Source organism: Halichoerus grypus, chromosome 1 (assembly GCF_964656455.1).
Source record: "Halichoerus grypus chromosome 1, mHalGry1.hap1.1, whole genome shotgun sequence".
NCBI classification, from domain to species: domain Eukaryota; kingdom Metazoa; phylum Chordata; class Mammalia; order Carnivora; family Phocidae; genus Halichoerus; species Halichoerus grypus.
In genome coordinates this window covers 198,622,278-198,635,001 of record NC_135712.1, presented here as the reverse complement: position 1 = coordinate 198,635,001, position 12,724 = coordinate 198,622,278, and the positions used below count along the sequence as shown (strand labels likewise).

The 12,724-nt window shown below is 47.1% G+C and overlaps 2 protein-coding genes across 3 annotated transcripts in view; both read right to left on the bottom strand.

Annotated features, from left to right (window-relative positions):
• GPX1 (glutathione peroxidase 1) lies at positions 1 to 1,085 on the bottom strand. The gene is made up of 2 exons (XM_036100572.2): positions 768 to 1,085; positions 1 to 549 (listed from the first exon to the last, which is right to left on the bottom strand). The coding sequence occupies exons 1-2, from the start codon at positions 1,029 to 1,031 to the stop codon at positions 190 to 192; spliced, it is 624 nt and encodes a 207-aa protein (XP_035956465.1). The 5' UTR covers positions 1,032 to 1,085; the 3' UTR covers positions 1 to 189.
• A 1,072-nt stretch (positions 1,086 to 2,157) lies between these two features.
• The window catches only part of RHOA (ras homolog family member A), a 61,157-nt gene continuing 50,590 nt past the window's right edge, over positions 2,158 to 12,724 (bottom strand). For both annotated transcript variants that reach the window (XM_078078189.1, XM_036100573.2), the window contains 3 exons: positions 10,011 to 10,131; positions 4,314 to 4,444; positions 2,158 to 3,405 (listed from right to left, as the gene is read on the bottom strand). In XM_078078189.1, coding sequence (XP_077934315.1) covers positions 3,232 to 3,405; positions 4,314 to 4,444; positions 10,011 to 10,131 — 426 coding nt within the window. In that variant the 3' untranslated portion in view covers positions 2,158 to 3,231. The remainder of the gene's footprint in view (positions 3,406 to 4,313; positions 4,445 to 10,010; positions 10,132 to 12,724) is intronic.

Below are 12,724 nucleotides of genomic sequence, written 5' to 3'. Positions count from 1 at the left end.
TTGTGCTGACACCCAACACTTTATTACTGAGGAGCCTCGTTAGGGAGGGGGTGCTGGGATGGACAAAAGCGCCTAGCTCAGGGGATTTTCCTGGAAATCAGGTGTTCCTCCATGCAGATTTCGAGGAAACACCGTCATGGATGAAATCCCGAGGGCAGCGCTGCCAAGCAGCAGGGGGCGGAGGGTTGCCTAGGCACTGCTGGGCCCCTGGGACAGCAGGGCTTCGATGTCAGGCTCGATACTGATGGTGGGAAAGCGGCGGCTGTACCTGCGCACAGGCACACCATCCGGGCCCACCAGGAACTTCTCAAAGTTCCAGGCGATGTCGTTGCGGCACACGGGAGACCAGGTGATGAACTTGGGGTCGGTCATGAGCGCAGTGGCGTCGTCACTGGGGGCTGGCAGGGACTCCCGCAGGAAGGCGAAGAGGGGGTGCGCCTGCGCGCCGTTCACCTCGCACTTCTCAAAAAGCGTGAAGTTGGGCTCGAACCCGCCGCCAGGTCGGACGTACTTGAGGGAATTCAGGATCTCTTCGTTCTTAGCGTTCTCCTGCGGGAAGGGAGAGCAGCTGGAACCCGGGGCCGCAAGGGGAGGGGAAACGTTCGGACAGCAAACGAGAAGTTTCTCGATGAGTCACCGGGCTCTTGCCCTTCTTGTACAACCCTAGGGAGACCTGACCCCAGCTGGGACGAGCGCCGGTGGGCCCGCCTCTCCGCAGCCAGGACCTGGTGCACGCCCCGCCCCCCCGCTCTGCCCCCAGCGCGCACCTGATGCCCGAACTGGTTGCACGGGAAGCCGAGCACAACCAGGCCCCGGGGCCCGAGGCGCCGCTGCAGCTCGTTCATCTGGGTGTAGTCCCGGACCGTTGTGCCTCAGAGCGACGCCACATTCTCGATGAGCAGCACCTTGCCCCGCAGGGAACCCAGGCTCAGGGGCTCCCCGCCGGCCAGCGGGCGCGCAGAGAAGGCATACACGGAGCGCGGGGCCGCCGCCTCAACGGCGGCGGCGGCGGCGAGCGGAGCGGCACACATGGCGGGCTTTCTGACTACAGTGCGTAGCTTCGGCAGGGGACAGCGAGGACTGTGGGGTCACGTGGCGCAGGGACTTTTCCGGCCGCTCCGCCCCCCCCCCCGGCCCCGCCTCATCCGGCCTCCGCCCTCCCTCCCGCCGGGTGGGAGGGTGCGTCCTGGCCGGATGCGGGCACCGCCCAGGCGGTGCAGAGCCGCAGGCACGCCAGGTCCCGTCCAGGCAGCGCAGGGCTGGTGGCGTTCCCGCGAGTTCCCCAGGGCTCGGGTCCAAGAGGGCTCCGGTTCCTTCTCAAGGGTTTTTAGTTAAAGGATGGGGCAGGGCCCAAGGAGACTGGGCAGCAACAGCAGCCGGTGCCGCTCCTCGCCACACAGCCCTCCCAGGTTAAGCCACATTACTTCTCTTGCAGTCTGTGCCCTATTGTCGCCAGGTGCACAGAGCGAGTTGTGACTTGTGGTGGTGGTGCAGTTGGCAGTGGCTGCCAAGGCAAGTTCTCTCTGCGGTGACGCGCTGTGGCTCTAGGAAGGTTAAGTTGGAGGAAAGTGGGCATTGCCCGGGGCAGCCAGGGCTCAGGCTCCAAAATGCAGCTCCAACTCCCTTCCCTGCATTCTGGGGCTGCCTGGCGCGTCTTCTCATCCAGGCCTCCGATCTCCTTTTAGATCTCCAGTGTGGCACTGTCCTTAACACTGGTTTTTCCAAGGAGCCACTGAGGCCCAGCCCCCTCCCTGGCTTCTGGGGTGGACCCAGCCGATTTCAGGCCATCCTCTATACCTAATCAGCTTAACCTGAGGCTCAGGCCTGTAAGTAAAAGACACTGAAAACGGGCAGGAAGAGAAAAATGTCACACTCCTGAGATTCCTCTAGAGGAATGACTGCTTGGAGTACCCTTCATGTATCCTCCGTACAATGCATTCCCCACACTAGGCCACTGTGAACTTTAACTGACACAAAATGATCGTTTCCACCTTCTTAGGAGCAGCCAGGTTAGTGCCAAATTGGGGGTGTGTGTGTCAGAATGGGGGCCAGCTGGTATTTTGCACTCTGAAGGAACCTTCCAAGGAGAGCTAGGCTGGATATATCCTCCCACTCCCAGCCCTGGAGAGAGCAACACAAACACCAGGATACAGGAAGTTTAGAAAACTGCCTTTATTCTATTAGTAGTTGGAAAAATTAACTGGTACAGAAAAAAAGTTCAGTCAGCTGGAGAGAAGAAAGAGTGCCACCCAAGAGAACTGGTGGCTCCTGTGGGAGGGAACCTGGATACAGTGAGGAAAAGCACTGTGAACTAGAGCCAGACCCTGCAGTCCAGGTGAGACAGGTCATGCCACCTTCTGAAGTGTCTAAGTGCCTCAGGCATGAAACCAAATTCCTATTTATTTAGCCCAGCTCTGGGGAGGGGGTACTGGAATATGTGGGGCCAAAAACAGGTGATATGGGCCATCTTTTTTATCAGAGAAACTGACAAAACGGGAATTTTAAAAATGAATTTTCCATCTGACTTTATTTTCAAATACACTTTCTTTTTTAAAAAACCAATACACTTTCTGCAGGGATGACAAATATCAGTATTAGGAAATCCAATTATACAAAAAATACTACATCTAGTCTGGGGTAGATATATTTATTTTTTGGTAACATACATTAAGTGGCACTAATTACACAGTAACTATAAGGTAACTAACATGAAACCACAGAACTGTAACTCTGCCACAGCTGCATGGACCTGGGCCTTTCTGGATGAGCATTTTCAAAAAACTGGATGCCCATCACAGAGCTATGCCAATAAAATTTGTTAAGGAGTAAAGCTCTGAAGTAGGGACTCACCAGAGTACCTTGCAGCTGACAGATGGCAGGCAGGACATGTTAGTTATAAAGTAGTTACAGCCTAATTCACAAAAGTTACCAACTGTTTCTCTTTCTAGAAAGAAGCAGGAAGTTAAGAAATTCCTTGAATTAGCGCCTGGTGTGTCAGGTGGGAGTGCAGAGGAGGGCTGTTAGAGCGGTGTCAGAAGGACCCCGGTGGTCGGGTGGGTTGGACATCATTAATAATCACGGTTGGCTTCTAAATACTGGTAGCAAGATGACTTCTGATTTGTAATCTTAGGTAAATTATAGATAAATGAAAAAAGGCCAGTAATCATACACTAAGATTAATAAACAGCACTTCAAAATTAACCGCATGAGGGCTGTGCTTGCAGCAGGGTTTCACAAGACAAGGCACCCAGATTTTTTCTTCCCACGTCTGGCTTGCAGAGCAGCTCTCGTGGCCATTTCAAAAACCTCCCTCACTCCATCTTTGGTCTTTGCTGAACACTCCATGTAACCGAAAGCGCCAATCCTGTTTGCCATATCTCTGCCTTCTTCTGGTTTCACCGGCTCCTAACAAAGACAAAAGAGCACTTTCAGTTAAGTGTCACATATATGAAGTAAGTGCAAAGTACTCAAATTCAGCTTAAAAGACTTCTTTTAAAAGCTGCCAAACCCAGATTTGAGTTCTGACTTATGAAACTCATATGCAGTGATCCTCCCTACCCCAATATAAAATCTCTATCAAACAAGCTCTTCTCTGGGACGTAGAGAGAAAGGGAGAGGCCAGAGAGCCCTGCAGGGTTTAGGAGGGAATCAAGGGCAAAATGATTCAAGCTTTCAGTCCAGGGTAAGCACTTGGGTCTTCCTGTAGTTAGCTTCACAGAGGACTCAATGCCTCTGGGAGGAGACAGATCCTGACCTTAACATTCAGAGAGAAACCTCAGTGGAAGAACCTGGGCTGAAGACCTCAAAGCTCTTGCCCTGCACTAGGGAAGCCCTGCCATTGGGCCACCTGGCTTCTCAGAAGCCAAGATGCGAACTCCATCATGCCTTTTATAAAGGCATCAGGGCTCTCTGGACTCCTTGTCCTCAGGATTTCCTGATCCTTTAGTTGCCACCAATTTAATCTTTGGCCTCACACATACCAAGGTAATAACCAGAGAGGGAAATCAAGAGCCTGATAAAAAGTTCCTGCATTTGGAGCACTGACTACTGCTGCTGATAGTCCCTTCTCAGGCAGGCAATCCTTGGAGGCACAGCACTACCTCACAGGAGAGCTTCCCATCTCATATGAGCAGGGAGTCTTAAGGACCCTCTGAGCAGGCCCCAGTGAATGAGGGACAGATGGAGAAAGAAAGGCTTCTGGGACTCTCTGAAATAGCCTGGCTTGTGAATTTCTGCTGGGCCCCTCCACATCCAACCTTCGGCCCTGGGTTTAAGACTACTACAGGACAACAGAGTCCTGCTCCAGACAATACCTGCTTCATCTTGGCTAGCTCCCGCCTTGTGTGCTCATCATTCCGAAGATCCTTCTTGTTCCCAACCAGGATGATGGGCACGTTGGGACAGAAGTGCTTGACTTCCGGGGTCCATTTTTCTGGGATGTTTTCTGAAAGAAACAAAATTTGGATATACAATACAATTCTATCTTGAATAATGTCCAAGAGCCCTAGTTAAATTGCAAGGAAACTACTTAAAAAAGTATGCTCAACATTTAATGGAGTCTCACTAGTTTCAAAAGCACAGAAAAAGGCAAAATCTAACCCCCTTACATTAAGCACAGAATCACCAGCTTTTCCTCAGTCCCCACTAAGGAACTCAGTTCCTGTAGAAGTGGGGCCCAGTTAAAGCCTCTGGAGGAGCAAAGGATCCAGGACACAGGGTGGCTCCACACAACCTGACCCAAGGAGGGAAGCTATCCATGGACCATTTCGTCACTGCTGGCTAGTAATTCTGACTACATCTTACAGAAAGGGTCTCCATTCAAGGGCTGCAGCTGGCCCAGGGTCCCCATGTTCTCTCGATACCTTCCTTTTGGACCTTCAGCATGACCCCCCTCGTGTAGGTTATTGGTATTTCAAATGGCTCAAGAATGACTTATGAAAATGAGTGATAACCAGCTTCTTGCCAATACTGTACTAATTTACAAAGGTTGGACGTACCTCATGGTGTGTAAGTGGCCCGGGTTCAACCTCCCACAACCATGGCCTTGGGCATCTCAGTGTCAGGCATGATTTTATAAAATGGGGATAACAGTATTACCTGTCTCACATAGGGTTATTCAGAGTCAATGCATACAAAGTACTTATTGACAATCATTTAAATGGTCTGCTTGTAATCTGAGGCTATATTTTGGAAATAAATTGTTCAGGGGCGCCTTGGGTGGCTCAGTCGGTTAAGCGTTTGCCTTCAACTCGGGTCATGATCCCAGGGTCCTGGGATGGAGCCCCATGTCGGGCTCTCTGCTCAGTGGGAGCCTGCTTCTCTCTCTCCCTGCCGCTCTGCCTGTTTGTGCACACTCTCTAACAAATAAATTAATAAATAAAATCTTAAAAAAAAAGTAAACTTCATTCTCTGACTTCAAGACAAATTACCAAAAGGCAAGAGTTATTTAGAATATGGAAGATGCTCGGGCGCCTGGGTGGCTCAGTTGGTTAAGCGACTGCCTTCGGCTCAGGTCATGATCCTGGAGTCCCTGGATCAAGTCCTGCATCGGGCTCCCTGCTCGGCAGGGAGCCTGCTTCTCCCTCTGACCCTCCCCCATCTCATGTGCTCTCTCTCATTCTGTCTCAAATAAATAAATAAAATCTTAAAAAAAAAAAAAAAAAAAAAAAGAATATGGAAGATGCTCTGTCTTCTGGCTGAAAGACCGTATCAGATAAAGAAGCTATATGAGTAAGGTCAGGAAACTTATATAATTTGATGCTTTATTCTTCAGCACACAAGATGGACACTTGACTGTGCTTTGCTACAGCAACAATAGAGTCAATTTTATCACTAATGTCACAACTTAAAACTCAAAAGTTTTATTCTGAAACAAAGAGGTTCCCAAAGAAGTGCAGTGTTCCAGTCCTCAGAACAATACAGAGTAATACAGAGAAAAGGGCCAACCCATCTAACGACCACGCCAAACAGCCTCAGCCTGAACCTTGCTCTCACCTCTGCACCTGCGGTCACTTTTCAGTTCAGCTGTGACAGTGATCACTTTAAAAGGTAAGTGAGACATCACTCCCTTGTTCAATCCTTCTCACAATCCAGTTCCCAACTCACTCATGATGAAAGGAAAAGTCCACACCATTAACCACATGGCTTTGCAACCCTCATTCCCACCTCTTCTGCTGCACTGGATTCCTTCCTTCCTCTTCCTGCCTTGGTGACTTTGCATCTGCTGTTCCCCCTACCTGGAAGGTTCTTTTATTAGATATCTGTATTTGCTTCCCTCAGATCCTTTAGGTCTCTCCCAGCAGTCACCTTTTCAGTACGGTTGCTGACCATCCTATGGTCATCCTCTAAAACAGAGTACTACCATGGCCCATTCCACACCCACCTCTAAGAATGCTATTTGTAAAATTTCTTGCTTTCAGATTGTTTTTTTTTTTTTTGGATTTACTGTTGTTTTTGCTCTTCTGTCTCCCTTAATCTAGAAATTTCTTCCATAAATAGGTGCTCAGTAATTATTTGCTGAATGTATGAAATTATTACTCCAATAGTCTCCCCACCCCCTGGAAATTCAGGACACATAAATTAAAATGAATCACCTCTGTCTTGCCTTCTCTTTTCATGAATAACTTTAAAACTTAATTTTTTTCTTTTCTGCCCCCCCCCCACTTTTTTTAAAGTAGGCTCCATGCCCAACATGAGGCTTGAACTCACAGCCCTGAGGCAAGTCTCATGCTTTACTGACTGAGCCAACCAGGCGCCCCTAAAACTTTATGTAATCCAGTGATGGCAATCACCTATAGTATCTCCCACCCCCGAAATAATCTGATAACATTGAGGCTTATCACTCTGTGTGGATTTACAGTGGGGTTGTATGAGGGCCTTTGGGAATTCCAGAAAGCTAGAGAGTAGAAATCCTTATCATCTAGATCAGGGTCAGCAAATAAAATCTTGTCTGGAGTCTACTTTAAAAAAATACTTATAAAAATAAGGGGCACGTGGGTGGCTCAGTCAGTTAAGCATCTGCCTTTGGCTCAGGTCATGAACCCAGGGTGCTGGGATCAAGCCCCACATGGGGCTCCTTGCTCAGCAGGGAGTCTGCTTCTTCCTCTCCCTCTACTGCTCCCCCTGCTTGAGTGAGCACGCGTGCCCTCGCTCTCTCAAAAAATAGCATCTTTGGGGAGCCTGAGTGGCTTAGGCAGTTAAGCATCCGACTCTTGGTTTCAGCTCAGGTCATGGTCTCACAGTGGTGGGATTGAGCCCTGTGTCCGGCTCAGTGCTGAGTAGAGTCTGCTTCAGATTTTCGTTCCCTCCCCCTCTGCTCCCCCCACCCCTGCTCGCTCACACTCTTTCTCTCTCTAAAATAAATAAAATTCTTTTTTTCTTAAAGTAAGTTTTACTGGAACATAGCCAAGCTCATTCATTATATATATTCTGCGGCTGCTTTTGTGATACAACAGTGAAACTGAGTAGTTGTGGCCAAGTTCAGTACAACATATGGCCAACAAAGCCTAAAATATTTACTATTTGGTCTTTTACAAGTTTGCTACCCCAGGTCTCAACTAGAATATAGACTCTAGAACAACTGCCAGTCCAGACAGCAGACGCTCAAAAAGTAAAATTATCACAGGGTTGGCTGGCAGCAGGGCTGAAACTTTCACACCAACATTCTGATTCCTGATCAAACTTGTTATCCTATACCTACATACAGGGCCATAGTCTAATAACATCCAATCACGTAAGACAAAGTTTAACATTAGGTTGACATTAGCTTTTCATTTTCTTGATCCATACTTTTTGAGTTCCCATAACACATTTTACTTGGGCAAACTACTGGTGAGATTCTCCCCATATCCAAGCCAAGACAACAGAACTTTTAAAAGGACTTTGGCAAAACCAAGCTAGTTAAGTCAGCTCAGCAAAGGGGGTCCACCTATCAACCACACTCCTGCAGTGACCTCCAGGGAAGGCAGAGCATCCTCCAACATCAGACCCTCTCCCCAGGTGTATTTGTATTTCAGAGATCTCTCCTTTGCCTCTTTACTTTCTACCTCTACTCTCCTCCCCAGGGCCTGCCCTTTGGGAGAAGGGCCAGCAAAAAACAAGTCATGGCTAGTAAAGAGAAGTCAAAAGCTAAAGAGGGGCACCTGGGTGGCTCAGTCAGCTAAGCACCTGAATCTTGATTATCAGCTCAGGTCTTGATCTCAGGGTTCAAGCCCCACACTGGGCTCCACGCTGGGTGTGGAGCCTACTTTAAAAAAGGGGAGGGGTGCTATGGGGGGCCTGGGTGGCTCAGTCGGTTGAGCGTCTGCCTTCGGCTCAGGTCATGATCCCAGGGTCCTGGGATCGAGCCCCGCGTCGGGCTCCCTGCTCGGCGGGGAGTCTGCTTCTCCCTCTCCCTCTGCCTGCCTCTCTGCCTACTTGTGCTCTCTATCTATCTGTCAAATAAATAAATAAAATCTTAAAAAAAAAAAAAAAAATAGGGGCGCCTGAGTGGCTCAGTTGGTTAAGCGACTGCCTTCGGCTCAGGTCATAGTCCTGAAGTCCCTGGATCGAGTCCCGCATCGGGCTCCCTGCTCGGCAGGGAGTCTGCTTCTCCCTCTGACGCTAACCTCTCTCATGTGCTCTCTCTCATTCTCTCTCTCTCAAATAAATAAATAAAATCTTTAAAAAAAATAAATAAAAATAAAAAAGGGGGGGTGCTAAAGACCTCCTTTGAGACGAGGAGACATGGAGAAAAGTAACTTCTTGCTCTGAAGTGTTTTTGTCCCTAAAGGATTATACCTTGGATGATGAGATATAGGGCACGCATTCCTCCTCATTCCCACAGGACTTAGACAAATCCATGATGTGTGTGTGAAGGGAGGGTGTTGCACGGCTCTATTTTTTCTATGCCCCATCTTCTCGGACCTTCCAACAGACCCCCAAAGATAGCCAGGTTCGTTTGAGAAACCAAAACTGAAACAACTGTTGAAAATGACCGAAGTGAACCAATGGCAGAGAGTACCTGCTCTATCTGTCTCAGTCTCGGGAGACACTGCACAGAAGGCTCAGTCTCAGCTTGATGCCTTGGGATGCATAACCCTGATCAAGGGGCTCAAAATCTTGGAGCGCCCAAGTACTGTCATTAAAATGAGTATAACCATGACCAAAAAAAAAAAAAGGTCACATAACCCTAACTGGCCAGCGCAAGCCCACATCACCAGCAGGCCCTCCAAGGTTGTTTGTGTTAATGATGACAATGTTCTTGGCCCAACTGCTACCTTGTAAAGACAGAGCACTACATCACCAAGAGAAACATTTTATCCTCTTAGGTACAAACCGAAAGTAAGTTCTGTTTCAGACCTTAGTGCCTTGCTTCGCAGAGTATGAGGTCAGTGTTATTCGGTCTTTTTCTGAAGGAAGGTGGCTTCTGAGACATGTGACCAACTGAGCTGGTGAAATGGTCAAGTTCAAGTCTCTCTTTATTAGCTAAGATACTTTAGAAAACGGCTAAAATGGGGCTTTAAAAATACTACCAGGAGGGGTGCTGGGTGACTCAGTTGGCTAAGCACCCAACTGTTGATCTCGGGGGAGTCTGCTTCTCTCCCTCTCCCTCTGACCCTCCCCACGCACTCACTCTCTCAGATAAATAAATAAACCTTTAAACAAACAAATACACTATCAGGAAACAGCAAATCACCAGTTTAGATATTGGGAAGCAACAGGTTCAATATGAAGTACTGAAAAAAGGTGTGAGCACCTAAAAAAGCCTTCCTCAAATTTTAGTAGAAAAGATGGCTTTGTATTTGGAACCCACCTACTTTACAAAGTAGACACATAGGAGACCTAGGCTGAAAAGTGACCCAGGGCCCAGGCTTTCTAGTCCCAAGGCTCTAGGACTCTGGTCACTGATGATTCCTTCTATGAAGTTCATGTTTGCTTTTCAACGACTTGATGCACAGAAATGACCTGAGAAACCAGGTGTCAGCCAGGCACACAGACAGTGACAAACATCAGGCTGCAGAGTTACTCACCTAAACTATCAGGGCTGTCAATGGAGAAACACATCAGTATAACATCAGTGTCCGGATAGGAGAGAGGCCTCAAGCGATCATAATCTTCCTGCCCAGCTGTATCCCACAAAGCCAACTCTACCTGTGATAGGAAAAATAAACACAAGAATGCAAGGTTAATCCTCCCCACTTTCAGACGAAGTGGTACTCACCAAAGTACATTCAAATGGCAAACTGTCCAAAACAGTAAAACAAGCCTGAGCTGGACGGTGTGTTTAAATTGTTTTAGGTTGAAATTTCTCAAAATACTAGAGTACATAAAGTATATAATAAAGTACATAATTAGTACATAATTTAAAATATCAAGTCAAAAATAACTTTATAGTTTGTAAAAAGCATAGTATTTAATTATAAACAACATTCTACATAGAAAAGCAGATGAACAAGGAAAATCAAACTTTATTATAAAGAACATTCTACCAGGTGTACAAAGCAAGACAAGGAAACATCAGAGCTGAGTAACTTTTCCCAATACATTCTAACTCAATTGTTTCCTTTTTTTTGTCTCATCATTCTGCTCCAATGTGCAAACATGGAGACAAAACTGTATTTGAGGGGCACTTGGGTGGCTTAGTCGGTTAAGCATCTGCCTTCTGCTCAGGTTGTGATCCCAGGGTCCTGGGATCAAGCCCCACGTCGGGCTCCCTGCTCAGTGGGGAGTCTACTTCTCCATCTCCCTCTGTTCCTCCCTGCACTCACGCTTACTCTCTCTCTAAAATAAGTAAATAAAACCTTTAAAAAAAAAAAAAAGACTACATTTGAGTAAGTGGGTAAGAAAAGACACCATGCTGGATGTTAGGCAAGGTCTCAGTGGACAAGAAAGGTCTCTGGACCTGCCTTTTCTGCTCAAAAAATATCTGAATGAAAGCATCACTAAGAGAGCAGGGTACTCCTTTCACACCTGGAACCTGCTCACCTTCCTGTGGTAGGAGGGCAAACTGATGCCTGGGCTCTGGACACAGGTCCCCTTCCATGTTGTCCGGCACTGCAGCCAGCCCTGTGATTTCTCACAACCAGAGTGGGATTTTAATACTTCTGCTCAGGGAGGCTTTGGAGCCAAAAGCTCTCCTTCTAGTACTTGGAATACCCTTTTTTCCTAGAGCCTTCACAGCACATATTTCAAAGTTTCTAAATATCATTCTTTCCTTAAAGTTGATGGCTAATTATCTCTTCCACCCTCAACCTCTGCCCTAGGATGCATCGCTCACAACCTCCACTAGACCCACTGCACTTCTGTCATGCACACACACTACTGGTTTGGTATGTGTATTTCTAATACATTGATACCCAAGCCTCACAACAGAACGAACCTCAGAATGGTACAGCTCATTCACTCTCTGCCTAATCGCACTACCTTGGCCCCTCCAAGCCTCATGTGTGCTCAGTCAGACACATCCAACCCTATCTCCTGATAAATGCTTTGGATGTTGGCCCTATCTCTTGTCAGAATGGGCTTTTCCATCTTTGGTAGGTCTGTTCCTGGGACCACAATCACCTAGAATCTTGGATGGTTTCCTAGACTATTACTGTATACTCTTAAATGAACATTCCTAGCACCCTCTCTCAACTTGTAGGCTACTGAGTTGCTAAGAAGCACTTTTATTTCAGGGACCCTAGAAATCTGAATAGCTAGCTTAATGTGCTTTCCATACCCGGTGCCACAAACTGAAGCTAGGTAGCACCGGGACAGAAAGGGGTAATAGGTAAAGCAGGAAAATGAGAAGGGAGAAAGGGCATGGAATTATGGGGGCCAATATATTAGGTGCTAGCAGCATGAGACATGTGGATGAATGCCCAAGAGGACTGAATATATTGGAGAAGAGCCCCTTGTTCTAGTTTCTTTTCAGCTGACCCATCTGCAGTAGGAATTTCATGCCTCTCCAAAAGTTGTACAGGAGCTGGGTAAGACATTATTTGACACAAAAGGGAACAGAAAGGGGCGCCTGGGTGGCTCAGTCGTTAAGCGTCTGCCTTCGGCTCAGGTCATGGTCCCAGGGTCCTGGGATCGAGCCCCGCATCGGGCTCCCTGCTCCGCAGGAAGCCTGCTTCTCCCTCTCCCACTCCCCTTGCTTGTGCTCCCTCTCTGTGTCTCTGTCAAAAAAATAAAATCTTTAAAAAAAAAGGGGGGGGGGGGACAGAAAATTAAAAAAATATATATATAAACTCTAATTCCAGGAGAGTTTTGCTCTGGTCTTGCCAGTGGACTTTCAGGACAGACATGAAGAAACACTGTCCTTGTTGCCAGTAACAGGTAATTGAAGCAATGGTGGCAGCCTATTTATGTTAAAGTAAAACACTATTAAAAAAAATTAAATATGAGGATATTTTTTTTTTTTTTTTGAGGATATTATTTAAATGTCACATTGCTGGTGGTGTACATCAGTATACCCCTTTGAGACCCATAAAATGACCTCTTGACCTAGTAATCTCATACTTCAGCACTGAATGACATATGACAGAACTGGGGAAGTCCATCCATACGAAGAGATTCATTTTAGCATTATCCATCTGGCAACAAACTAAATTTCAAATACAAAGCTGTAAAGAGGCTTCCCTATGTAAAATACATAGGGATGTGATTAAAGTCTAGATGACAGCAGTTAAAAATGAACAAAGTTGGGCTATGATGGCAGGAACAGAATGGATTTCTCAAACATGTTTGTTATTATTATATT